Source organism: Mirounga leonina, unplaced genomic scaffold (genome assembly GCF_011800145.1).
Source record: "Mirounga leonina isolate KUSES-001 unplaced genomic scaffold, KU_Mleo_1.0 Mir_454, whole genome shotgun sequence".
NCBI lineage: Eukaryota > Metazoa > Chordata > Mammalia > Carnivora > Phocidae > Mirounga > Mirounga leonina.
In genome coordinates, this window is record NW_023270763.1 from 1,400,288 (window position 1) to 1,427,769 (window position 27,482).

General features: G+C 57.8%; 1 protein-coding gene across 11 annotated transcripts in view; it reads right to left on the reverse strand.

The window, feature by feature from the left end:
• The window catches only part of MAD1L1 (mitotic arrest deficient 1 like 1), a 312,404-nt gene that overhangs the window by 71,014 nt on the left and 213,908 nt on the right, over window positions 1-27,482 (reverse strand). For all 11 annotated transcript variants that reach the window (XM_034988250.1, XM_034988249.1, XM_034988247.1 and 8 more), the window contains one exon: window positions 14,872-14,962. In XM_034988250.1, the coding sequence (XP_034844141.1) occupies window positions 14,872-14,962 (91 nt within the window). The remainder of the gene's footprint in view (window positions 1-14,871; window positions 14,963-27,482) is intronic.

Here is a 27,482-nt window from a genome sequence, read left to right on the forward strand (position 1 = left end):
CCCGTGGGGCGGTCTCAGAGGCGGTAGACAGACGGGCACCGCCAGGTTTCAGAGAGCTCTGTTTGCCAAAACGTGCAGCCGGCCGGACCTGGCCCGTGGGCTTGGGCTTGCTGACCTTGGCTGGAAAGAATCTGAGGAGGAAAGTGGGGGAGGAGGAGGAGGAGGACGGTCTTCCCACGGGGACGTGTACGGGCTGCGTGGCGGGCCGCATCGAGCCCGGTCCAGGCGCCGGTTTCCGGAGCGCCGGTGCCAGGGACGGAGGAGTGTCCCAGCCCACGGAGCCGAGCCAGAACACGCTGAAGACAATAGTGAGCAGACCGCGCTGGCAGGGACAAAGACGGAAATAAGCACCCGCGGCCTGGAGGACCACGTGTGTGTGACAATGACCGCGCCCAGCTGGTGGGCACGTGCCCCTCATCCCGCATCACCCGGCTCCCAGCTGCTTCCCCAAGGCACGTGGCGCTGCGAGGGGCTCGGGAGGATCCCGAATAACCCGGCCCATGAAGACCCCCACCTCCCCCACAAGGTGCCAGTGGCCCCGGGCACTGGGACAGACCGCGAACTCTCCAGAAGAGAATCGAGAGCCCAGATTCTCTACAAGGGTGCCAACGCCACTCAACAGGGAAGAGCAGTGCTTTCATACACATGCTGGGACCACGGGACGTCCACAGGCAAACGCGTGAGGCAGGACCCCTACCTCACACCACACGTAAAACCAAACTCAAAACCAAACACCCAAACACCTAAGCTAAGACCTAAAACTATAACCCAGAAGAAAACACGAGCGTAAGCCTTCGTGACGCTGGATTCGGCCATGCGTTCCTGGACGGGATGCTAGAAACGAGGAAAAGTGAAAGGAAAACCAGACGTCGTCATAGTGAAAAACTCTGTGCTTCGAGAACCAAGAAAAGGAAAAGACAACGTGCAGGACGGAAGAACGTGTTTGTGAGTCACACGCGAGTACGTGACTCGTACCCACGACGCTGACTCAGTGGCGACAGGACCAGGTAACAGGTTATAAGACGGGCGGTCTGCCAACATACTTCTGCAAGGAGCAGACACAGAAATGGGTAAGTACGTGACAAGATGCCCAAAACTGAGGTCATCGCTCATGAGGGAAGGGAAACCAAAGTCCCCACGAGGTAACGAGCGTTGGTGAGGGCAGGGAGGAGGCAGAGCCCCCCCGGACCGTGGCTGTGGACGCAAAACGGCGCAGCCACCGAGGTAACAGCTCCTCGAGCAGTTAAATGTGGAGTCACCGTACGGCCCAGCAAGCCTGCACACCAGGGTCTGCCCAAGAGAAATAAACCCCACGTCCACGAGGAAGCGTTCGCAGCGTCGTTATTCGTGCAGAACAAAGGCGGGAAGAACCGCATCGGCGCAGCGGGTCATTACTCAGCTCTGACGCCCGCGACACACGCAGTCCTTAGACACACGATGCTCGGTGAGAGGAGCCCCCCCAGAGGACCCGTGACAGGATTCCACGCAAACGCGACATCCAGAACAGGAGCCCCCACGCCGGTGGCGAGTGGGCCGGGGGCTGCCACGGGGCAGGGGACAGTGGAGGCACGGGACGGCTTTCCGAGGCGATGAGAGTCATATGCCATCTGCGAGACCAAAACCACTAAATTGCTCTCACTCTGAATGTGTGATGTATGTGGTACATGAATCCTGTCCCCATAAAGCTGTTATTCTTTTTAAAAAGAAGAAAGGCAAGCGGTGGGCGCCCAGATGGGAGAACAGCTCTGGGCTGGGTGAGGGAACACGTGCTGGCTGCTGCAGGCCCCCCAACTCCCGCGTCACCCCAGGGCCAGCTGGAGGAGTTGGGGGCACACACCTGTCCGGCTGGGCACCCCTCCGCTGTCCTGTGCAGGACCCGAGAGCTGGGCCCAGACGCGGACTGCAGCGACCACAGGCCGCCCGGCCCCACCAGCGGCGCTGCCCGGCTCCAGGGCCTCAGGATGCATCCATCCAGCCGCCAGGCTGCAACATCTGAGCCTCCAGGGCACCCTCGTGGCTCCGTGCCTCCACGGCTGGTCAGAATTCACTGCCACGTCCCCCTTGAGGGACACCAGCTTCCTGTGTTCGGGCTCCCTGACCCCGGGCCCTCCGGGCTCCTGCAGCACCCCCGGACCCCGCACACTGCCAGGCCCCCATCCCGAGGGCAGGGATCTGCTCTCTGGTGCTGCTGGCTGTCCTCCCTAGAGACGCCCGGCAGGGGCCCGGCTGCTCTGCTCAGGCCTGTCTCAGCTGGGTCTCGACACACGGGTGCTTCGGGCTGCCTTGCACGTGCAGACCTGAGACCCCAAGGTAGGGCCCAGGCCAGCCTGGGTCCTGGCACAACTCTAGGAGCTGCTGCTCAGCTGGCCAGGCTGGTGGGGTGGGCTGCACAGGCCTAGTCCCCGAGATGAAGCGTCAATGCCCCGAGGGCCTGGGTGTCCATAGGCGCCTGCCACCTGGAACCTTCCACACCGGGCTCAGAAAGCTGAGGGCTGGAGGACGTTAGGGGGAAGTGAGGCTGGCGGGTGCAGTCGGGGCCCCCCAGGAGTCTGGCCCGGTGTGGAACTGGGGAGTGCACAGACCAGGTGGCCAGATGCTGTCTTCCCAGGGCAGCCGCCCGTGGCCCGGCCAAACGGGACGTGGGCACCGTGGTCATCCTAGGATGTCACGCAGACCCCATTCTTACCCCCCTCCCCCCACACCCTATAGAGCGGTCACTGGGCAGGCAGGGGCTGAGCCGTGTCAGGGCCGCGTGGCTGGGCAGTGCATCCACGGGGCTCTGCCTGCCACACCGCCCCCTCCTGGTGCGAGGAGACTGTCTTCCTGCTTCCTTGTGGACAGCACAGCTGGACAGCAGGGAGGCCCGGGAGCAGAGGAAAACACAGGCGCCCCGGCCGGCTCGCCACGGGACGTCCAGCCCCCGGGAGCAGGGGCTCACAGACGCTTCCAGCAAGCGGCGAGCCCATGAGGACCAGGCTTCGCCCCATCCCCCAGACCGGTGAAGGGGACCCAGGGCCTGGCCCACAGCCAGCGCCCCGTAAGGACCCACCGAGGGGAGCCAGGGCCCCCGCAGCGCCAAGGGCCGCCTGCGAGCTCCTACCCGCTCTTAGGGTGGCGCGTCACCCCATGCAGCACGCCTCGTGTGACCTCTGCTTCGTCGCCAACCTCCCGCTCGGAGGTGAGGGCAGGCCCCGGGGCGTGGCGCAGGCGCCTACGCAGCAGGGACATCTCAGCCAGGAGCGGCTCGCGCGGGCGGGAGCACCGCGCACACGGGCCAGAGCCGCAGCTCCGCTGAAATCCGCGGCTAGGTGGCGGCTCTGAGAAGAAGGGGAAATGGCTGTAACGCGCCGAAGACGGGTGGCCTTGTGTGATTCGCAGCTGAGGCGCTGACGGTCCTGACAAGAACCTCAAAGGGAAAAGTCCTGGGCTTCCTTAGACGAGCTGGTGACCCACGCCTGTCACTCGCGGCGGGAACGGGCGCTTCTGCCAAAGAACCACCCAGTCAAAGCAGAAGGCCAGGGCCAGACACGGGGTGGCCGGGGTTGTGGGGGCACCTGCCGCACGTTTTTGGGACAGCAGCCGTGGGCCGGGTGGGGCTGGGCCGCAGTGTGCGCCCCGCTTGCCCCCCCAGGGCCTGGAGGATTCTCTTCTTCCGCCCTGACTCTGTGCTAGCTCGCAGGAATGGCTGCCCCCTGTGCGTCCTGAGTCCCGCGGGCAGGGGGTGGCGGGCAGCATCTGGGGCCCCTCCGCCCCCAACCGTGCTGGCCCTCTCCCATCTGCAGAAGAGCGAGGGCAGTGGCCACCATCCCTGAGGACCTTCCGGGCCCGGGGCTCACAGGCCTGTATGGAGGGCGAGCCCCAGGGTCCCCTGCCCGGCCCGGCGCCCTGGCAGCCGGGGCGAGGAACCGGCTGCCCCTCGGCCGACAGCCCAGGAGGGAGGGCGCCTGCCACCCGGGCCTGACGCGCATACCAACAGGCCCTGCTGGAAGAGGCAGGGACGCAGAGAGAATTAAACAACACGGTTAAATAAGTGCTGGTCCTCATGCATATTTATAAATCACCCGGCCTCAAAGCTAAATCAATCTCTCTCCCGGCTGAAGGAAGCACAGCTCCGGGAGAAGAGCGGGGGCCTCGGGGGCGCCTGCTGGGTCTCAGGGCCAGGGCCGGGCTTCCTAGATGGGGAGCACAGCCCTCCCGGGCCCTGCCGTTGTGACCTTGCCCCCCCACCCCGGCCCTGTGTCTTCTGCAGCCTGCTTCACCCCAGCCTGCGGACACACTCTGCACAGGCCCAGGGCTGGTACTCCCGGGGCCCAGGAGTCACATGACCTTGGGCAGGTCCTGCAGGCACAGGACTTGTGTCCTTCTGCCTCATGGGCAGGGGGGAGCCAGCGGGGTTCTTGCCCGGTACTTACTGGGCTCACAGGGACACTCCCTGGCTCTGAAGCCTTGGGCACACGGTAGGCCTCATCCCTCAGAGCGGGGAGCGCAAGCCCATGGGACAGCGTGCCAGTGCACGTGGAAAGTGCAGGGAATGGGGGCAGGGGTCCCACAGAGCAGCACAGGATGAGCACCCCGCCTCCACCCCCACCCCCAGATCTCCAGCATCATGACCAGCTGGCCCACCTCCTGGCTCAGAGATTGAGAAACTGAGGCTCAGAGAGGACTGGAGGCCCACACACCTGCCCAGGACTGGTCACTGGCGGGGGGGGGGGGGGGGGGGGGGGGAGGGACGGGGAGAGAGGCCCAGGGCTGGTGGCCACAGAGGCAGGTCCCTTCCTCAAGCCACAGACATCTCACTGAGGGGGCAACAGGTGCTCTGCAAGCCTCCATCTGCCCCTGGGCCAACATGGCCAAGAAGATGCCAGGGACCACACGGGCCCGGCCCCCCTCCTCCATTTCCCCTCCTGTCCCCCAGGACAGAGGCTTGATCAGAAGCTGGGCACTCCGCAGTCTCTGTGGCCAAGGCTGCACCTCTCAGTGGGCTGTCCTGATTTACAACGGGGGTCTGTGTGCCTACTGTGTCCAGCGCCACGCGGCCAGCCCTGAAGGGACAACCCACAGCAGCCGCTGAGAGGCCTGGGGCCCCCAGTCAAAGACCCTCCCAGGTAGCTCCAGGAGCACAGCAGAGGGAGGACGGAGCCTGGGGGCCACTGTGCTACATCTCAGAGGCCGGCCATGATGCTGGTCCGGAGCTCTGCTGGTGAGGCATGATGTTTCCAAGACGCAGGGGGGCAGGACCCGCAAGGAAAGCTCTGGTGACCTTGGGCGCTGGCTGCCTACACGAGGCTCCTAACCTCGGGAGGTGAGCCGAGAGGGGGCTCAAAGCTCCAGAGGGGCGGGTGACCAACACGACGAGCGCATCAACGCCTCCCTCCTCCCGGAGACGAGCGGGGTGCCCATCCCTCCCTGGCACCCACACAACCAGCAGCTCAGCCACACGGGCCAGGCACAGAGCTCCCTCGGCCCTGAGCAGAGGCCGGGCCTAGCTAGCCGCTCAGCCTCTCCTCCGGGTTCCGGGAGCAGAACTTCCCTGTACTGGTTCTGAGATGAGACCAAGTCTCGCTCGCTCGGAGCCTCAGTTGCTGGTCTCCCAGACGGGGATGCTACCGCTCACCTTCCCAAGTGCTGGGGAGAGGGCACGTGTGAGCAGTCTTCAACCACATGAGCTTTGCTGAGTACACAGAGCCCAGCAGGACCCCCGGCGTGAACACCAGAGTCAATCCTGACGGGCTTCGCTCACGTCTGCCAGACGCAGCCCAGACCGCTGTGTCTCCACACGGGCCCACGTGTGGAGGACCCAAGCCTTTCCAGAGCCGTCAGCAAACTGGGGGCAGGGAAGCCCAGGTGCGAACCTGGGCCCTCGAAGCAAGGAGAGGGCAGAGACCACGGCACACGGGGCGGGGGCACAGGACAGGGGCCTCCCCCGCCCCCACACTGCACTTTCACTCCCCCTTCGGCCATCAGCACCGGGCTCATCCATTCTCCCCCCAGAATGGCCCAGAAGCCACGAGAACGTTAGAGCTAGAGGTCACATACTGGAATCTCTTCCCGCTCAGGACACCTGCCTCGTACTACACACCTGGTCACTGCAGCGTGCCTACGGAGCGGCCTCGCTTTCTAGGGGACCTGGGCCTCGAGAGGGCTGGCCACCTGGCCGGGCAGAGCCTGCAGAACGGCACGACCGCCCTCACGGGCCCACTCCGGCGCCGTCCCCGCCACGGTTGCTCGGGAGGAAGCAAACGCTGACAAAACTGCCCCCTTCTGAGCCTGGGTTTCTATCAAGCACACCTGGGGCTCCCGACAGCCCAAGTGGTGGCAGAAGGGACAGGTCAATGGAAGACAGAGAGGTCCAGGGGCTGGACTCTGGGAGGGCAGAGCAGAGGCCACTGGTGATTTCTGCACAGATGGGACAGGGTCCCCACTAGACCAGACCCAGCAGATCCTCGTGTCCCACCAGCCTGGGCTGGGCCCCAGCTCCGCCAGCCAGTGGGCGAGGGTCCTGACTCAGGTCGGGAGGGGGGACGGGGCAGGGAGAGTGGAGACGGCAGAGACCGACAGCGCGTGCGCCCGTCTGTCTGCCGCGTCCTGTCCCTGCCACACGTGCCTCTGTGAGTCTCCTGTGCCACCTCGCCGGCCTGCGTGCTCTCTGTACGCTGCCCCTGACCTTGGGCTCCACTCAGCAGCCAGAGGCCGGTGAGCCGGTCACCACCCAGACTTCCACCCGGAGGTCCCCCAAAGGGGACCTGTCCCGAGAGGCTGGGCCGCAGTCTGCAGGGAGGCGGGAAACACCTTGTCTGGGTCAGGAGAGCTGGATGATGGCCATCGCCCTCCCCCACTCCCTGGACCTACGCAGGCAGCTGCTGCCACGGGGGCTGCCCTACAGGCCCCCCAGAGAAGGTTGTTCTGGGAGCAGCACTGGCAAAACTCTGGGTGGGGGCAGCAGAGGCGGGTGAGTGAGGACTGGCCACTGACTGTGATGGACGCTGGCTCAGCTGCCCGGCCAACAAGCCCACCTAATGCTCCCGTCCAGGGGCTGGGCCCTCCGGAGGCTTGGTCACATCAGGACAGGGACAGGCCTCCTGCTGCGTGTGCTCGTCCGGCTGCTCGGGACACCGCCCACCTGCCATTCCACAACAATGGCACTGAGCAGGCGAGCCAGGTCCCTGCTTGGCTGGGCCGACGAGCTGCAGCTCCTGGAGTCGGGCGGCCTGGCGGTCACGGCCTCCTCATCACAGGGAGCCAACAGTGGCCACAGCCAGAATCCCACCCGCCTGAGCTGGGAGGAGCCGGCAGAGGCGGGATGAGCTGCCAGCAAGCGGGGCCCAGCAAGGTGGGCTGGCTCGCGGAGGGTCGGACACCCCACACCCAGCACCCGGCTGGCCAAGCGACCGCTGCTCAGCCCACGGGGCCCCTCCCTCCCTCTGGCCACGGCTGTGGTATAGGGAGGGCGTGGGGCCTGGCACCACATTCAGAAGGAATTTGGGGCCCCGAGCCCTAGAATAGCGCTTGTGTAGGAAACATCAGCCCCGCCCCCAGCAGAGCCCCTGGGTCGCAGGAAGATGGGCCTGACCAGCTGGAAGGCAAAATGGAGAGAGCAGGGAAACCGGTGCGGGGCTGGATTAGCGAAGCCCCTTTGCACTGGGTGTTCTGATGACTGCAACCCAAACACCCTCACTCATCAAACGGGATTCTTGACAGCATAACCCACCGGGCTGCCGTCTTCCTCCCAGGCAGCCATTATCTTCTGTCCCCACACATATTCCCCGAGGAAGCCGGTGGGGCCAGAGACACCTGGACACAGCAGGGGACAGGGAGGGCCATGCGCTCCGCAGACAGGACCCCCTCTTCCCTAAGTGCCCACTGAACAGACGAGAACCACAGCCGCCAAGGGAGAAAGGGCCTCTGCCACACAAGACACCCCCAAAGGCCCTCTCTGCCTCACCTCTGCCTCGCGCCGCACAGAGCGGGGCGGGGGGACAAATGCGCACACGGAAAGCCCCTCTGCCACCCAGCTCCTGTCCCTGGAGCACCTGACTTCTGCCGGGGGGGGCAGTCTGGCCCCAGTGCCCACAGCACCTCCGTGGCGTGTACCCCAGGCGCGACTGCTCCCCCCCACAGGGACGGTGCTGCAGGTCAGGGACGGGGGCGTCTGCCGGACTCCACCAGGGCAGACGTGCTGCGGGTGCCCCCCCCCCCCCCAGCTGGGCCTGTGCCCGCCTGGCCTGACTCCCCAACACAGGACAGCCCGCCACACAGGCCGACACTCGTGTGTCTACACGGGGGACGGGCACAACCCTTCAAGGGCTGAGCAGAGCCAGCACCCCCCGGCAGCCGACCTCAGACCCCCATCTGGTGGGGCTGTGACCTCCGCCGGTGTCAGCAGGAGCAGGTTGGGACGCAAATCCAGGGTGGGGGCTTCACGGGGAGGAAGGTGACAGGCTGTTCAAGGGGCCTGTGGAGGAACCCTGGCATGCAGGGTGGGGCCGGGGGCCCCGCTAGTCCTGGGACACTCACAAAGGACAGGAAGCCCGGGACAAGTGCTCCCTAAGCTGGCCCTTCTTCTGCCTCTCTGGTCATGGACGCCCCCCGACTTGATGGGACCTGAGGGAACTGCTGTGATGGCCAGAGAGCCCCACACCGGCATCAGGACAACGGGTCTCTCCTGGCTCTGCCCCAAGGGCTCGGGGCCTCGGTTCCTGGGAGGGACACACGGGCGCCGCTGGGCACGAGGCTGCAGCTGGCTGAGCAGGGCTCAGGACCCACGGGCGGTCCTGGGACGAGGGCGCTGCCCTCCGCCCACCAGCCCCACCCCGCGCCGCCACACTCCAGGCCCACTCAGGAAATTCCGCTTGCCTAGAGATGACACACATGACCTCTCATCACGCCCAGCGTCCAGGCTCCTAGAGGGCTGGGTAACACGAAGCGTGGCGAGGAGCGCGCGGAGAGGAGCGCGCGGAGGGCAGGAGGCGTCCGCACGCGGTCTGAGAGCGGCGAGGCTGCCGGGGCCACAGACGGCGCGGTGCCACCGCCCCCCAGGCCACGTGGTCCCAGGGCAGCAGAGCAGGCCGGCCCGGCGCCCTGAGGGTCACAAGGTGGAACGACCCCGTGTGTGCACGGGGGAGAGGCCGTCCGGGCCAGCAGCCTAGGGGGTCTGCGGCCCCGCGGAGACGCCTGCTGGCCCCGGCTCATGGGATGTGAAGGGGCTTATTATTCAAGACACGTCGTTCTCCTCATAAAAAAATCAAAAGAAATCAGTGCCTGTCGAAATGTCTCCACACAAGTGCACATCAGCAAGCTGGCTTTTCTTAGTCCTCGGCGTTAATAAACATGAGCAGCCGGGCGCCACGGTGGGGAAGGGAGGCTCTCTCCTCAAGCGTCTTGTTTTACACGCCCGTCCAGGAGCGCGGGTCCAGGGCACACGTCTGCCCGCCCCGAGGAGGGTCACAAACCTCCGGAGCGGAGCTCAGAGTCCACGTGTGCGCTCGCCCGGCCAGGACACCGAAGGAAAGACCCCCAACCCAGAGGTAACATAGGAGAGGAACACCTGTCTGTAAGCGTTCCGGTGGGGCACAACGGGGACCCCGTAAATGCAGACACAGCAGCGTTCTTGCGCAGAAGAGCAACCGTCCCACGATGTCTGGACCCCAGAGGTTCACCCTCATCTCCCACGAAACCTAACAATTTCTACATTGGTTGGGGGAGCTAGATACGTTCATTCCAGGGGGCACATAAAAGTAAACAAGAGGTGCCAGGAAAATCCTGCAGGAGAGGTCACGGGGCCGGGAAGGACGGGGCGCACCAGCCGGGGGAGCCACCCGGGCCCGAGGGGGCGGCCCCGCACCCCAGCGCGGACAGGCTGTGCAGTAAGCGGTCCTGGGGCTACCGGGAGGAGCCCTGCTGGGGAACAGGCTGATGTCGGGCTTTGTACCCAAACGCCGCATCAACGCAGACTCACACGTGAAAAACAAAACCGCCGTGGAAGAGCCCTGCACAACCTGAGCCCAGACGCAACGTCAACAAACGCACCTACAGAAAAACCCCAAGACCAAAACCTGTCCTCCGTTAAAAACGCCTCAAGCAAAGTCAAAAGACAGACGATCAACTGGAAAATACAGTCACAAAACAAAAACACCTCAACTCCTCAAAATACAAAAAGCTCCACAAAATCAACAGGACCAACAACCCATCTGAGAAACGGACCACGGACATTAGCATACACGAACGTACTCAAGGGCCCTCACTCCCGCGTGTAATGAAAGGACGGAAGGTTGAAAGTATACTGGCCTACCCCCCCCACCGGCAGAAGATCTCCCAGCGTCACAGCGCTCTCTTGGTGAGGCCGCGGGGAGCCGGCGCTCTCCTAGGCTGCGGTCGACGCCGTCCCACAGCAGAATCTACCAGAGTAAGTGCAGGTACCCTCTGATCCCATGATCTCCCTCCAGAAGTTTATCTTACACACACACACACACACACACACACGCAGATGCCATACACAGAGCCCTTTGCTCCGGTCACCCCCTCTGGGGCTCACCCTCCACCCACGCATCCCCAGCACATGGCCTGTGGGGTTCGGCCCCTCCAGGAAGGAACCCAGAGAGCACTGCAGGAGTGTGGGCAGAGGGCCAGCCAGGGGCAGGACATGCCCGAGGGCGTGGTCAGCAGCCAGACAGGCCACAGGGGAACAGAGCAGGAGGGTTCTCAGAAGCAGAGGTCAGGCCTGCCTTCGGCTCAGGGCTCCCTGGCAGGTGGGGGCGGGGAGGTCTGTCCCCGGGGGGGGGCCCGGGCCAGGCAGGAGGAACCTGCAGGTGGAGGGAACCAGTGGGCACCCGGGGGGCCATCCTGTCACAGCATCAGAGGGAAGAGGGCAGCACAGGGTGGGGAGGGCAGCACCCCCCCCAACCTCGTATTCAAGAAGAGGGAAGGAGGTGGAGGCCGGGAGGGTCTGATGAGACAGAGCTGCTTGCCTGCTGACGCAGGGATGGGAGCGGGGACAGCTCCACGGGCACCGTGAGCTTTCCGCTCACAGGCAACCCAGCAATTTTCTACCCACTCCGTTTCCAAAAAAGATACTTATTTCAAATGTCATTGGGCTGCAGTCTGGTCCCTTTCCTGAGCAGCGCTGCCGGCTGGCTACAGGCAGCCCCACCCAGCCCCGGGGGAGCCGGCGCGCGGGGTGGGCTGGGGGGGAAGTGGGACCTGCGCCCACCCCTGATGGTCACCTGGCTGAATAAGCAGCGTGATCAGGCAGCACGGAGGGGCAGTGAGACGTGGGCTCCACTCCCAGAGAAGAATTCTGCTTGATTACATGCTGAAGCATTTACAGGGAAGGGTGCAGATGTTTGCAATTTGCTTTAAAATGCATCAGAAAAATGTAAAAGCACTGATGGATGGCAGAGGGGTGGTATCAGGAGGCCCCCACAGTAAGATGCTCGTGCCCGGATGTGGGTGGTGGGTAAGCGGGTCTCCACGGAGGAATTCGCCCGGCTGTACGTTTGAGAATGCTCATCAAGCGCTAGGGCAAACCCAGGGGGCCGAGGGCCCAGAGCGCAAGCGTGTGGCCAGGCTGTGCTGTGCACTCGGGTGTCCGGCCAGGGCTGCTGACAGACACGCGTCCGCCGCCCCTCTCAGCTGCACCTCCAGAGCTTCATGTGGCCCGTGGCTGTCACCGTCCCCACATCTGGCCTATCAGAAACACGAATGGGGAAAGCACGGGTGTCGTCAAGGTAAGGCACGGGACGGCAGCGTTACTATTAACACTGGTGAGGCCCAGGCCCTGCTCGGCCGGCCTGGGAGCTGTCACCGCGGTCACCAAAGTGGCCTGAGGCCAGGGCCACAGGCCACGGTGAGGGCCGCAGCCCCCACCCGCACCAGAGCCCACCCACCGAGAAGAGGCCAATGGGACGTGAGTCCTACTGCCAGTCCGCAATCATTCTCCTGGCTCTGGGAAACCGAGGCCCGCCGCGGACAGGTGTGCGGGGCAGGGGCGGGGTGGGAGGGAGCAGGGGGCCCAGGGCCGTGGCGGCCAGCCCCTGGCTCCGGCAGCCACACGGGAAGCACAGGGCGCCCCCTGCCTCCAGGCCCAGCCGTCCAGGTGGCCTGCCCACTCCCAGCCCCGGGACATCTGGACCTGGCCCAGCCCATCCTGCCTCTACAGAAGGGGTCTGTGAGCCAGCCACTCATGCGCTGGCTGTGGGCCTCGGTTTCCCCATCTCTAAAGGGGGGCGCGCACGAGACAGCAGCAGTCCCCCGCGGCTGGTGGGGGCCCCTCCGTGGGCTGGGGCACCGGGTCGAGCGTGGGAATGGCCCCGCCCCCGCAGCCCGCGCCCCACGCCGTCCGGAGAGCGAGGAGCAGGCTTGGACTGGGAACGGGAGCTGTTGCCTCACCAACCAGCTGTGAACTGATTACAAGAAGTTCTAACTAGTGGCGCTCCCTCTCCAAGCATATGTTCCCAATTAAGTCAAACTGCAGCTGATTTTAATCAATCTTCCTCGAAGCGGCCCAACTCGAAGCCTGTCTGCAGAGGGAAGAGGGGAGAGGGGGAGGGCATGCGCACAGGAGCGCCCTGCCGGCCGTGGCTGGGCTGCGTGGGGCTCGCCGGGCAGCGGGGGCGAAGACACCCGTGGCAGGCCTGCTGCTTCCCAGGCCCCGGCGCAGAGGTGAAGGGGTGAGGTCTCTGCCCTCCACACGCGTTTCCTCTCCCCAGGCACCCCCACGTGCACATGGTTATCCCAAAGTTATAAAGGACGAAGTGGGGGCTCACGTGGGAAAGCCAACATGCCTAAAGCCACCCGGGCAAGGGACGGGACAGGTCCAGCTGAGGACCCCACGATGCCCTCCTGTTTCTGAGCGTCCAAGCCGCCTTCACACCCATTTCGCGGCTGCCTGGACCCCGGCCAGACCCAAGTTCTTCCTGTCCGCTCTGCGTGACCCGCACGGCCGCTCACCTTGCCCTGACTCGCCGCCTTCACTCCTGTCTGTCCTGGGGGGTCAGGGTTCCAGGGCGGAGCCCCGTGTCTCTGCACCCTCGGCAGGGCCTGGGCTCACCGGCGCTCGTCGTGAGCCGGAAGAAGGGACGGCGTCGGGGTCACACAACCGCTGCTTCCACGGCAAGCGCCCACGCCCTCTGGAGCAGTCAGCTAAGCCCTGGGGCGCCAACCTGTGCCTGCCCACAGCACCACACGACAGATGCGGGTTGGCGCGGCCGGCGGGGGGAGCGGGCCAGGAGACAGGGAACTGGGTGCCCCGCCCAGCTCTGCCTCTCCTGCTGGGTGCCCTCGACCGAACGACTGCTCCTCCCTGACCGGACGTTTCCTCATCAGGACCTCCTACTGAGGACCGTGGACACAGGGAGAGGTCTGCAGAGCACAGTGATGGTGCGTGGCCGACCTTCCTGAGACGAGCCCCAGTCTAGGTGCGGGGACGGCCCTCACGGACTCGAGCTGCAAGCGGGAACATGGACAGACTGTCACGGCCCTCCTCTTGCTGCCGCTCAAGGTCAGAGACGGCACTGCCGCGGGACCAGCAAACGTCCCCAGGCCTGGGACACCCCCAGAGCAGAGGAGGCAGCGGTGCGAGGCTATCTAGAAGCCTCCACCACCCACTCCTCTGCGCTTCAGCCCTGCCACCCCCGCCCCAGGCCGTGGCCGAGCTCAGGGAGTACCGCCACATCCCCGCACACGCACCTGAGCCCCCAGCATGACGGAAACCTGGCCCCACAAGCCTGTCCCGGGCCCCCCCAGCTCCCATGGACACGGACGCCACCTGCCCCCGTGAGCAGGTGCCCAGCCCCTTGGCCGTGAGCAGCTCCAGGACTTGCTGCAAGACCTCTGCCCCACCCGAGGGTCGGCGTGGAGCTCAAAGTATCTCCACCCAGGAACACCAGACGCGGGAAGAGCACCGGACACCCCATCTCCCAGGATGACGAACGTCCATCAGCCACAGTGCTCACCTGCACCGCACCCCAGAAACCCTGCCAAGAGCCACAGCGGGCTCCCTGGGAAAGGCCTGGAAGCCCAGAGGCAGGAAAAAGGGAAAGATTCCAGCAGGACTCACTGCACCCCCATCACGCGGTGGGGGGGCCTGGGCAGCCACGAGCCCCGCTCACAGGCTGTTCCTGACTGGACACGCAGGAGACACCCGCCAACCCTGCTCTGACAGGGCCCGGCTGATGGGCCGCTGGGGTGGACCTGCCAACAGCCCAGCTCTCCCTTCTGAGGACCGCGGCCCAATTAAACCAGTGCGGCTCCCAGAGCTGAACGCTGCGAGCCACGGCTCATGGCACCTCGCTTCATCAGAGCTGTCACTTCTCCCGACTCCAAGAATCGGTAACAAAAAAGAGATTTGATTTGCTTCTAATAGGTGTCAAGATAAAACCAATGGCCTGTCCAAAATCTGGGTAATCACAAACCTGCAGGTTCCTTGCCATGGAACAATTTAGACAGGAGGATAACAGTGAAAAACAAAGTCGGAGTGAACGGTGTGAACAGCAGTGTGACCTCGCGGCTGCAGGCAGGTGGGGACGGTCCTGGATACGAGCCCAAACAGAGAAGGTTCCCACGGGAGGTGGCCAGTGCAGGGGGAGGGGAGAACGCCGGTGGAGCACAGGCCCGGGGCCATGGGCTGGTGACACGCGGCCCGAAGGCGGGACACCCTCTGTGCTGGGCTCTGGGACACATGCTCTCAGCCAGCCAGGGGTGCGTGCGTCCGGGAGGGCCCCAGCTCAGTTGAGTCTGGTGACCCAGAAGACGGGACGTCTGTGCGTGCGGGAGGCACGGACATGCAGGAAGAAGCCGGGAGGGCAGGGCATGCTTGCCGGGAGAACGCGGAGCTCTGGGAGGAGCCTCCAGCCGTGGCCGCCCGCCAGTACGCACCTGCAGGGTGAACCGCTCGAGCTGCATTTCCAGCATCTTCTTGTCTTCTTCCAGACGACTGCGCTCCCCTTCCAGCTCCTCAATCTTCAACCTGCAAGAAGAGCCGGACCATCAGGACATACACAGCAGCTCGCCCATCCATTCCGACAGACAGGTGTGTGGGTGTGGGTGTGTGTGGGTGTGTGTGGGTGTGTGTCTCTCTCACGCCGGCCGGGAGTGCAGCCCACGTGTCTGTTCTGACCAAGATGGTTCTGGAGGGGGGGGGCGCCGGGCGCGGGGCGGGGGGGGGGGGGGGGGGGGTGGCTAAGCGGAGGCAGGACAGGTAGGAGCTTGCACGTGTCCTGTGCCTGGTGGTCCACTCCCAGGAGGTGTGACCACATGTCATAGAGGACACAGAACCACGGAGATGGCCTGGAGAGAGATGCGGGCTGGGGGGGAAGTAGGCTCAGGGGACCGCGCAGCGTCCCTCCTCCGTCATGGGCCCAGAGGCTATGTGAAGGCCAGCGGCCGACACAGGCGAGCAGCAGGCTTCAGCTCACCGTAAGAAAGTCTTATTTTTGTCTTCATTTTTTAAAGTTAATTTTCTGAAAGGCACTACATTCACATGATTTAAAAATCAAAAAGTGTGTCCAGGAAGCAGTGCCCAGCAGGTACACAGGCTGAGGAACAGGGCCTTCCCCACCACCAGCCAGAATGGAAAGCTCACATTTCATAGATTATTCAGGAAGGTCTTGGCTCAGGAGCGAGAGATAATTATCTCTAGACTGAGAAGTGCTCCAGGACGACCCAGCAAATCACACAAGATCTGAAAGGACCAAACTCTTTCCAAGAAACCTAATTGCATCTCTGAAAAAGCTCAAGAAGATTTATATGAATACAAAAACATTCAGAATCCAACAAGCCAAAATTCAGTGTCTGCCAACTAATCAAGGCCTAGCAGGCATTAAAAGAAGTAGGAAAACATGACCCATAATGAGGAGAATAATCAATCAATTGAAACCGACCAAGAACGGCAGACATTAAGTAGCACCCAAGGACATTAAAACGGTTACTAAAGTGCTGGGACACGGGAGCACCAGTCTGCTGTTGAGCAGCTCAGCGGCGTAAGGAGGAAAGAGCAAGACGACCCAATCCCTGGAGGGGAAGGCCCAGCACCCGAGCTGACAAACAGACTGGACGGGCTAATTACAGAGTCGACTCTGTAGGAGAAAGGGTTTCACACTTGAAGACTATAAAAAAGAAAAGAAAAAAACAACCCAACACACAAAACACTGAAAATAATCCCGAGTAAAACAGATAAGAAAAGGAATATTTAAGACTCACAAGGTCGTCACTGAGCTGTGGGGCGACTTCACGGAGCACAACGTCCGTGTGGGTGGAGCCCCCGGATGAAAGGACAGGGAGGGAGAGAAGGACAAACACTGCCAGAAAGTGCCGAATTTGATGAAAAGTATACACAGATCTAAGAAGCTCAACAAACCCCAAGCACAAGACAGAGCCCCCTCTGCACATGACAAAAAGAAAAATCTCTGAAATACTGAAATAAGAAAAAAATGCCAACCTAGAATCTGATTCCCAATGAAAATATTCATAAAGATGGTCTGAGGCAAACGGAACCTACAAGAACGCGCCACCAGCGGACCCGCTCCACGAGGGAGGCCAGGGAAGCCCTGGTGGCAGCAGGACGGGGACCCTGCATGGGGACTGGGATCCACGCAAAGGAGCGAGCAGCAGTGGAGAGCGTGACTACCCTGGCAAGTACGTGGTTTTCAATTTCATCTGAATCTTATAAGGACACTGAAATTACTAGCTTCTATTTGCAGTTGACGTACCGTTGACAAGCACCATCACGGGAGTTTCAGGCGTGTGACGCCGAGACTCTGAGACCACGGACATCAAGGAAGGCTCACCATGGTAGCGACTATGGACGTCACCGTCTGTCTCCACACAAAGTCACTGTGTGGTCCTGGGCTGCGTTCTCTGTGCTGTACGCCACACCCCGAGACTCACCCGTTTTATAACTGCAGGTCTGTAGCTCCTAATCCCCCCACCGGTTTGCCCACCCCTCCCCCTCCGGTAGCCAGCAGTTTGTTCTCGTATCCGTGAGTCGCTTCTGTTTTGTTTCATCGGATCACTCGTTTCGTCTTTGAATTCCACGTGAGTGCAACGCTACGGCATTTGTGTTTCTCTGATTTAGTTCACTGAGCGTAACAGCCTCGAGGTCCATCCATGTCGTCATAAATGGCTAGATCTCATTCTTTTTTATGGCTGAGTAATATTCCACCGTGTATATACACACGGCATCTTCTAGCCAAGACACAAAAGCACATTACAATTTTTGAAGAGACCGTTCCAACAACACTAACAAAAGTGTCCTGGGGTCTGAGGTGGAAGTCTGACTAGAACGGGTGACACGCACAGGGGCTCGAGGGGAACATCAGACACACGGGCTTGCGAGGCTGCCCGTGTGGGAAGGTACGGCATCGCTTGCAGGAGGGCTGTGGTAAGTGGAAGATGTGTACCGTAACCCCGAAAACAACCCCCAAAATAGCCAAGAGCGACAACTAGTAAGTGGAAAAAGAAAATACAATGAAATAATGACACACACCCACTGAATGAGAAAGAAGCCAGAAAATCAGAACGGGGAATGCAGAGGAAGAGCTGAGACGAGAAGAAGAGAGTGAGACCCAGCTGTACCGGCCGCCACATGACACGTGTGCCGCCTACCCACCCGCCTACACGCAGGCCGTCAGAGTGGGCAGAACAGCCCCACTATGCACTGCCTCAAAAGAGCGCTCCTGACACGGAGAGGCAAAGCTCCATGAGACAGTGGCACGGGGAAGACAGAAAGCTGGAGACCCCGCTGGCGTCCAAGTCAGTTTCAGAGCCAGGAATGGCTCCCACGAGGCAAATTCAATGACAAAGAGGCCACTGGCCAGGAGAACACCGGCCTGAACACACACAGGCTCACGACAGAGCTTCCAGAGAGATGCAGCAAAACCTGGTAGAAAGGCAAGGAGAGAGAGCCAAGCCCACGGTTACAGCCAGAGAGGTCAGTATCACGCTCTCGATAACTGGTAGAATGAGAAGCAAAAACCCCAGAAGGAAAAGCAGACAGGAACAACATGACCAGCCAACTTGACTCAGTGGCCGGTGGAAGCACTCTGACCACCACAACAGAGGGCAGTCCTCTCGGGCGGACACACATTCGTGAACACAGACAGAGGCTGGGCCACGCAAAGAGGCTCAACGTATTGAAAAGGATTTTAGTAATTCAAAGTATCTTCCGTGACCCTAATGGAATTGAGCTAGAAAAGAAGGATAACTGGAAAACATAACACAGCATCCAAGAACACAGAGCACGTGGAGATCAATCCGGAGAAGCTGTCGGAGGCCCACCCTCTGATAACTATGCAGGGGTCCGCTGAGCGGAGGGGAATTACCATCAGCCCAAACACATGGAGATACACGCGGCTGCGGCTAGAAGGCCAGCCTGCCAAGACCTCACTTCTCCCCACACTGTTCGAGAGAATCCAAGCCATCCCAGTCAAATCCCACACATTTCTCTGTACAAACGGACAAACTGATTCTGAAAGTCATGTGGAAATGTAACAGGCCCAGAATGCTCAAAACAACATTGGGGAAAAGGCTGGAGAGCTAACAACCTAATTTCAAGAAATCGTCATAAAGCCAGAGTGACCAAAACAGCCTTGGTCTGAAGTCAGACTGAGGAAACACAACAGAGCCCAGAAATAAACACCTACACATGGACAGCCTGTTCTGATAAATATTCTAAGGCAATTCAGCATAGAAAGGATGCTTTCTCTTTTTAAAGATTTATTCATTTTAGAGAGAGCGAGTGCACATGAGCGGGAGGAGGAGCAGAGGGAGAGGAAGACTCTCAAGCAGAGTCCCCGCTGAGCATGGAGCTGGACGCGGGGCTCAATCTCATGACCCTGAGATCACGACGAGCCAAAATCAAGAGTCAGACACTTAGTTGACTGAGCCACCCAGGCTCCCAGAAAGGATGTCTTTTCAACAAATGGTGCTGGAACAGCTAGGTATTCGTTAAAAAAAAAAAAAAAAAAAAAAATCCTCCAATTCTGTAATTGTGTAATATAAAAAACTAACTCAAAATGGAAACAGAAACTTCCATGTAAGTCGGAAAATTATAAAATTACTAAAGAATATAGGGGGAAACCTGCGAATCTGGGATAGGCAAAGTTTCACAGCTACAATACCCAAATCATCACAAATAAAGAGAAAACACTGATACAGATTTCTCCTTAAAAGCCTCACAAGGCAGCGAAATGGCGAGCCGCAGGATGGGGGGAGATGCGTGCAAGGCAAGTATGTGACAGAGGACCTGCACCCAGAACAGACGAAGAACGCTCAGACTCAGCAAGGAGCAAACCGTCGAGTAAAAACTGGACACGAGTGGGAACACTCTGCAGAACAAGACCCCCGATGATGACAAACAGACGCTCAACATCATCGGTCGTTAGGGAAACAAAGTGCACACCCCAAGCAGGGCGGCCGCGCACCGATTCCGGGTACAGTGGGAAAGGCTGCGGGCCAAGTGCTGCTGTGGAGGCCCTGGGGGCCGTTGGCTGGTGGCGGGGATGCTGGGCGGGGCAGCCACTCAGGCGGGCAGATTCCTAAAACAGGGCAGCACACAGCCGCCACTGAGAGAACAGGAGTGTATCTCCACACACGGACTTTATTTGTAACATGAGGCCGCTTTGTCTGTGGCGGCCGAAAGCCGGGGAAAGCGAATGCCCGCCCCTAGTGCACGCAGACAAACCGCAGCACGTCGACCCGGCAATCTACGGGAACACGCCACTGATTCGCACGCACTGCGATGTCAGAACTGTGAAGCCGGGCACAGAAGAGTGGACACTGCGCGAGTCCGTTCCTCTCCAACTTTATCAAACGCCAGCCAGTCCGCTCGAGTGAGAGCAGATCAGGGGCCGCCTGGGGTGGGGGAGGAAGGGAGGCTTCCAAGCCCTCGAGAGCAAACGTCGGGGGTGACGGGCAGGTCCAGCACCTGGAGTGTGGTGACCGTTTGACAGGGGCGTGCGTGTCTGTGAGAACATCACGCTACACTCTGAACATGTGCAGCCTGTTGTCGGCCACACCCCAATAAAGCTGCAGAAACACCTGCTGACGTGCACCACCCCACACCCCCACGAGCGCTGCTGCAGGCCCCCCCCGGCCCCCGCAGAGGCGGGAGCACTGGCCAGAGCGCGGACATGCGCCCCCCTCGCAGACGGGCTCCTGCTGGGTCAGGGCTTCTCCGAGGGATGGACAAGGAGGTGCCCCCAGGAGTGGGGGGGGGGCAGCACCTGCCGCCTCGGGGAAGCAGCCTTCTGTGGGAAGGACCACTGCATCTTGGGCGCAGGCTGCATGAGAAGCCCTGCTAGGCTGCTGTGAAAACAGGTTACGGATTCTGAAGGCTCGTGAGCGAATGTTCTCAAGGGCTACATTCAAATAAGCACATGCGTGGCTGTAGGCGTATCGATAAGACGGCTCGCTGTAATCCATGCCGCTGTCAGAGAACAAACCCACATAAATAACGCTTGTTTGCGCGTTTTAAGACGGAGCACCTCCTTTCCCTGGGCCTCCTCTTCAGGCAAACTGTTACCTCGCTGAGGGAGAGAGAATAAACCGCCTGTGTTCCAAAGCTCGCAAGGCTGCTTTGCCTTCAAGTGGTTCAAAGCAAGCAGCCGTGGCGTGAGTTTGTAGAAACTGCCTCCAGGTTCCTGAGACGAGGGGGCTGCTACACAAACCGGACGACATCCCGGATCGCCTCTCGAGAAGACGAAGCCAGTCAAAGCAGGGTGTGCACGGGAATCAGCAAGGAGAGGCGGCTGCTAGCCGCTCCCACTGGACCACGCAACGGCGATGGGGGAGGGGGTGCCAGGGGTGAGACCCCAGAACGGCCTGGACAGGCACAGCCGGCGGCACTGGCCCATGACGCACCTGTCCAGCCTGAGCGCCCGCTGCTCCCACGTGGCACGCACTCCCTGCTGCCTCCCCCTCCCCGACGGGCCCTGACCGTCGGCTCAGGACCGTGCAGTGCGTCACACGCCCACCCTGTTTCCAGCACAGAGAGAAGGGTCGGGCTCACAGGCACAGGTGACCGCGTCCACACACAACAAATGTCGGATCTCGCAGTGGGGTCTGCAGCACAGAGAGGCTGCCGGCCCAGCTCTGGGGTCGTCCATGCAAGGAGGGGGTCCTGCAATGCCCTGAACGTCTGTGTCCCCCCAGATTCTTATGCTGAAGCCCTAACCCCTGTGTGATGGAACGTGGACGCAGGCAGGGTTCGCTGAGGTCCTGAGGGTGGTACCCCGTGAAGGGGTAAGTGTCCCTGTAAGAGAGATACCCGAGGGCTTATGCACACTGTCCCCCACCATGAGTACTCGGCAGGAAGGCAAGGCCTGCAGCCAGGAAGGGTCCTCACCAGAAACAACCACGTGGCCCCCTGACCTCAGACTTACAGGCTCCAACAGGGAGAAAATAAATGTCTGTTGCTTAAGGTGCCCGGGCTGTGCCATCTGCCATGGCAGCCCAAGCGCGGAGGCAGATTTGGTCCCAAGGGGTGGAGGCCGCTGCGACAAGCCCCTGCCCGTGCGGACACGGCTTCAGAGCGGGTGATGGGCACAGGCTACAGCCAGGAATCTGGGCACTGAGGGTAACTATGGGGAGGACTCCAGTGGAAGCAAAGAGCATGTTCTGGAAGGTGGAGGAAAGGTGGGCCTCACCACAGAGCGCAAGGAGTTTGGCTGAACCGTGTCCTTGTGTTGGTGGCACGTGGCTGTTCAGCAGAAATTGCTAAGCGGAGTTTGGAAAGAGCGACTTGCGATAAAATGAGAACCAAGGATGTGCGTCGGGAAGGAAGTGTCGGTGTTACGGACCCCTGGTCTTGTGCAATGAGGAGGCCTCACCTCCATGGACTTCCTCCCAAGAGCCCAAACCTAGGTCTCTTCATGAGACACGTCAGACAAGCCTGGCCCGGGGACGGCCACGACCACCTGGCCAGTGCTGATGAGGTTGCAGGAAACAGAGAGAGACCAGGATGCTGTCTGGAGCAGAGGAGGCAGGGGTAACCAAAACCAAGGCGGGGCCCGGACTGGACGTCAGCGGGCAGATGAACGGCGCAGCCAAAGGATGACGGTACAAGCCCACAGCAGGTGTGTCCAGCGGAAGATGTTCGAGATGATGGGAAACATGCCCATGGGAGCTCTTATCCTGTTTTTGCAAGCCTCCTGCAAACCAAAACTTAATCCAAAATGAACAGTTGGCATGAAAGAAGGTTACAATATCACCCTGGACAAGATACTTACTCCTTTCTCACTTCCTTCATCTATAAAGTTGGGATAGTAATAGTCCATACTGGGTTTTTTACAGCTTGTTTTAAGAATTAAATGAGTCAGTGCCTGGCACATAGTAAGGGCTCACGCAAGAAAGAAATGTGAAAAAAAGGAACGGCGACAGGAAGAAGGGAGCGAGCCGAAGTGGCTATGTCGACGTCAGATGCAGGGGACCAGCCAGCGGCCCACCCAAAAGGGGCCACGACGACACAACGTGCAGACACAGCGCGGAGACCCCGCGGGCTGGGTCCCAGAGCCACAGAAAAGCGAATCGAGCGAGTGTTTTGGTTCCCCGTGCACACGGCAACCTGCGGGGTCTGCAGGAGCCGCGGGTCCTACAGAAGTGCACTCGCCTGAACGAAGAAACACCTGACCGCTAACAGTGCTAACCACCACCTGGGCCTCCGTGAATCATAATCACTGATCACCAATCATACCACACGTAGGAACAACAGAATCGAGACTTCTCGCAGGAATTACCAAATGTGACATGGACACAAAGCAAACACACACTGCTGAGAACGTGCCTGGAAAGGGGTTAGTTCCGCAGCACACAATAACCCTCAGTGTGCTTGCTGCTAAAAGCACAATGTCGAAATGCACGAAGCAACAGCGGGCCGCGCTGGAGGGAGAGAAGAGGAGAGTGGGAGTGCGGCTGGAGCCCTCACTCCTACTCGCAGCAACAAGCAGACGCTGAGGCAGAAGGGGCCGCACGGGCCATGGGCCAGGCAGGTCTAATGGACACGGGCATAATGCACCCCCTAGGACAACAGAGTCCTTCTCAAGGACAGGTAAGCATTCTCCAAGATAGGGCGTATTCCTGCGGCATTTAACGAACCTTAGCACATTTTTAAAAACTGAAACTGTACAAACTATACTCACAGACCATAATGGAATTAGAGGTCAGTAAAAGACAAGTAGCAGGAAAATCTGTAAAAGTCTGAAAATCTAACATCGCACATCTAAATGACACGTTGTTTGGAGAAACGACTGATGAGATTCTAAAGTACGTTTACGTGAATGAAACGAGAACACGACACCACACTGCGGCATGCAGCTGAAGCAGTGCATGAACACTTCTACTGGAAAACAAGATCTCAAATCATAATCTAAGACTCCACCTTAAGAAACTAGAAAGAAAGGGAAAAAAATCTACCCAGAGCAAGCAGAAGGAAGGATATATAAAGAGCAGACGTCAGTGAAACTGAAAACAGAAGAACAAAGAGAAAAATAGAAGAAACCAAACACTGGTTCTGTGAAGAGGCCAATTAAACAGTGAACCTCCAGTAAGACTGGCCAAGAAAAGAAAAAACAGAGGACACAAAGTCATCATATCAGGAACGAGGCTTCCCCTACAAATCCTGCAGACAGACAAGAAAGGAGCTGTGTGCACAACTGCGTACATAGAACCTTGACAGTTTATATGGAATGCACCGATTCTACAATCTAGCCGAGTTCTCCCAAGATAAATGACATAGCCTGGGTAATTCTAGGACTCGTGAGGACATTACGCTGCTAGTTAAAACCTCACACACAAAAACATCTAGGCTTAGTTGGTTTTACTGGGTGCAAACGTTTAAAGAAGAAGTGATGCCAATTCGACACCATCTCTTCCAGAAAACAAAGGAGAAGGGGATGCTTCCCAACTCATTTCACTGGGTCAGCATTATGCTGCACAAAACCAGACAAGAACAGCACCAGAGAGCTACAGACAGGCACCCCTCATGAATATGGACACAAACTCATCAACAAGACATTAGCAAGCTGAATCTGGCAATACGTGAAAAGGTCAATACATCACAACCAAGGAGGGCTCATCTTAGGGTGTCAGGCTGGTTCAATACTGAAAAATAAATCAACAGAATCTGCCATGCTGACAGTCTAAAGAAGGAACACCACATGATCATTATCAGTCAATTCAAGGAAAAAGGACCCGAAAAAATTCAGTATCCATTCATGGTAAATCAAGAATAGAAGGGAACTTCTACATCCTGATAAAAGATACCTACAGAAAACCTACAGCTCACCTCATTCTCAGTGGCTAAGACTGAATGCCCTCCCCCAAGACCAAGACCAAGGCAAAGGTGTCCACCTTCATCATCCCACCTCAACACTGTACAGAAGTGCCAACCAGCACAAAACACAAGGAAGGAGACCAAAGGCATACCACTCGGCAAAGACGTCAAACCGACCAAATATATAGACAACAGAATATCTATGTAGAAACGCCCAAGGAACTGAAACAAAAGAACCCTCATAAAACTGATGAGAAAATTAATTAAGGTTTCAGGATACAAAATGAATAACTAAAAAAATCAATCATTTCTATGTAATAGCAATGTACGATAGTAAACCAAAATAAAACAAACTTCAGAACTGATATGAAAAGACATACTTAGGTCCGAATCTAATAAAATTAGAAATGAAAGATAGGACATTACTTCTAAGTTTGTTGGAAATAAAAAGGACTGCCAGACAAGACTGTGGACAACTCTACACAGACTGGATAACCAAGACTAATTCCTAGCAACTCACAAACTACCAAAACTGACACAAGAAGAAACAGAAATCTGACCAGAACAGTACTAATGAGGAAATAGAAGCAGTGATAAAACAACAACAAAGAAAAGCACAGGACCGGATGGCTTTGCAGGTGAATTCTACCAAACACTTACAAGGGAATTAACACCAATCCTTCCCAAATTCCTCCAAAAAGTTAAAGAAGAGGGCACCCTTCCAGATTCATTCTACAAGACCAGCATCATGGTGGTCCTGTAGCCAGGCAAAGACACCACGAGAAAACCACAGACCAATAACCCTTATTCAACAGACGGGTAAGTTCCTTCCAACTTCACCTACAACACTCAACCTACGAACAGCTACGAACAGAGAGGAACTTCAACATGACAAAGGGCACTTTTGAAAAAACCCACAGCTATTACCAATCTCATTGGTACAAGATTGAAAGGTTTTCCCCCAAGATCAGAAACAAGACAAGGATGCCTGCTCTTACCACTTCCATTTGATATACTACTAGAAGTTCTGGCCCAAGCGATTAGGCAATAAAAAGAAATAAAAGGTTTCCATATTAGAAAGAAAGAAATAAAACTGTATTTGCAGCTGCCACAATCTAGAAAACCCTAAAAATCTGCAAAACAAACACACACCTGTTAGAGTTAATAAATGAATTCAGGAAGCTGCAAACTACAAAATCAATTATGTAAAACTCAGTTATATATCTATCTACTAGTAATGAATAATCTCAAAAGGAAACTAAGAAAACAGTTCCATTTACAACAGCATCAAAAAGAACAAAATACTTAGGAATTAATTTACCCAGGGAGGTAAAGGTATGTATGTTGAAAACTGCTAAACATGACTAAAAGAAATGAAAGAAGGGGCGCCTGGCTGGCTCAGTCAGAAGAGTATGCGACTCTTGATCTCAGGGTTTTAAGTCTGAGCCCCACGTTGTGTGTAGAAATTACTTAAAAATGAAATCTTAAAAAAAAAAAAAGAAAGAAAGAAATGAAAGAAAACCAAAATAAATGGAAGGCATCCCATGTTCAGGGATAGGAAGATTTTAGTGTGGTTAAGACCTCTGAAGAGTCCAAATAATCTTGAAAAAGAAGAACGAAGCTGGTTCTTGAAACATCCTGGTTTCAAAACTTACTAGAAATCAACAGTCATCGGAAAAGAATGGGCTTTATGCAGGTAATGACGTGGATGAATCTCACTGATGCCAAATGAACAAAGCCAGTCTCAGAAGATTACATATTGTAGGATTCCACTCATCAGACATTACTGACAAAAATGGAGAAGGTGTCCATGGTTGCCAAGGGGTCAGCAGTGTGGAAGTGGGTGGTTACAATGGAAGGGCACAAGGGGGATTCTGAGGTGATTAAATTACTTTGTTTTCCAACTAAGGGGCAATTAAAATTCATAGAATGGCACCCCTCATGAAAAAAGGCAATTTTACCATATAAATCATTTTTTAAAAGATTTAATTATTTGTCAGAGAAAAAGAGAGAGAGAGAGCACAAGCAGGGGGAGCGGCAGGAAGAGGGAGAAGCAGGCTCCCCGCTGAGCAAGGAGCCCGATGCGGGGCTCGATCCCAGGACCCTGAGATCATGACCTGAGCCGAAGGCAGATGCTTAACAACTGAGCCACCCAGGCATCCCCGGGTAATACTTTTTAAAGTAAAATATAAAAAAGCTCCTGGGAACATTCTGTACTTTATCTGTACCTTGCTGTGACGGCAAGTGCATGTGTGCACATCTATCAAACGTGTCTACGGCACTAGGTGGGGGTGAAGGTGGGGGGAGTAATTTTATTGCTGACCTTCTTTAGAACTGAAGGCACACAGTGATAATAAAAGGAAACTGGCTTGCATTTGGTTTCATTATTGTTTTAACCTTCTCCAAAGAGGACGCACCATCTTAGACCTGTGCCCGGCGGGGACAGCTGCACGAGTCTGTCCCTGGTACTCCGGCGGTCGTAACACCATATTTTTTACGGGGATGCGTTCTGCTGCAGGTTAACCACCCTCAGGAGAACACGGTTTTCTAAAACCCTCTTTGGACTGTAGACTTCTGCAGACTAGCACAGAGAACGGACAGGTGCAGAGCCGGCCCACGGAAAGTACTGAATTGATGTCAGCTGCTCTGGCTACAACTGCTGTCACTACCAGAGCCAGGAGCTGTCCTCACCCGCGAAGTACGATGCACCAGAACCCCAGACGCAGCCAGACTCCTGCGGTCTAAATGCCGTCAGGCTTCTGAGACCCAGAAAATATGCTTGCACGTGTGTCAAAACACGGACAACAGTTAATGCACAGAGATGTTCATCGTAGCTTGCTCTGAACGGCTGAAAACTTGAAACAACTCAAACTCCAAAAGTAGATTAGTTAACTATGTTTTGGAACAGACTCTCCATTAATATTTACAAAGAGTCTGTAAAAACATGGGAAAGTGTTAGGTTACAAAGTGAAAAAACAGGGTTTGAATGATGTGCTTCACTGTTTATAAAACATACATGAACGGAAAAAACACCAAGACTCCAGTGAGAGATGGTGGTTCCTATACATAGATTTAAGTGCAATCTTTCTCAAAATCTCACTAAAACAAGAGTAAACGTTTTCCTCTTTTTTTTCTATACTTTGTACTCCCAAGAGGACAAAGAAAATAAAGGAAGGAACAACATCAAAATAGACGTTTAGAAGCTGGAAAGCAGATGGAG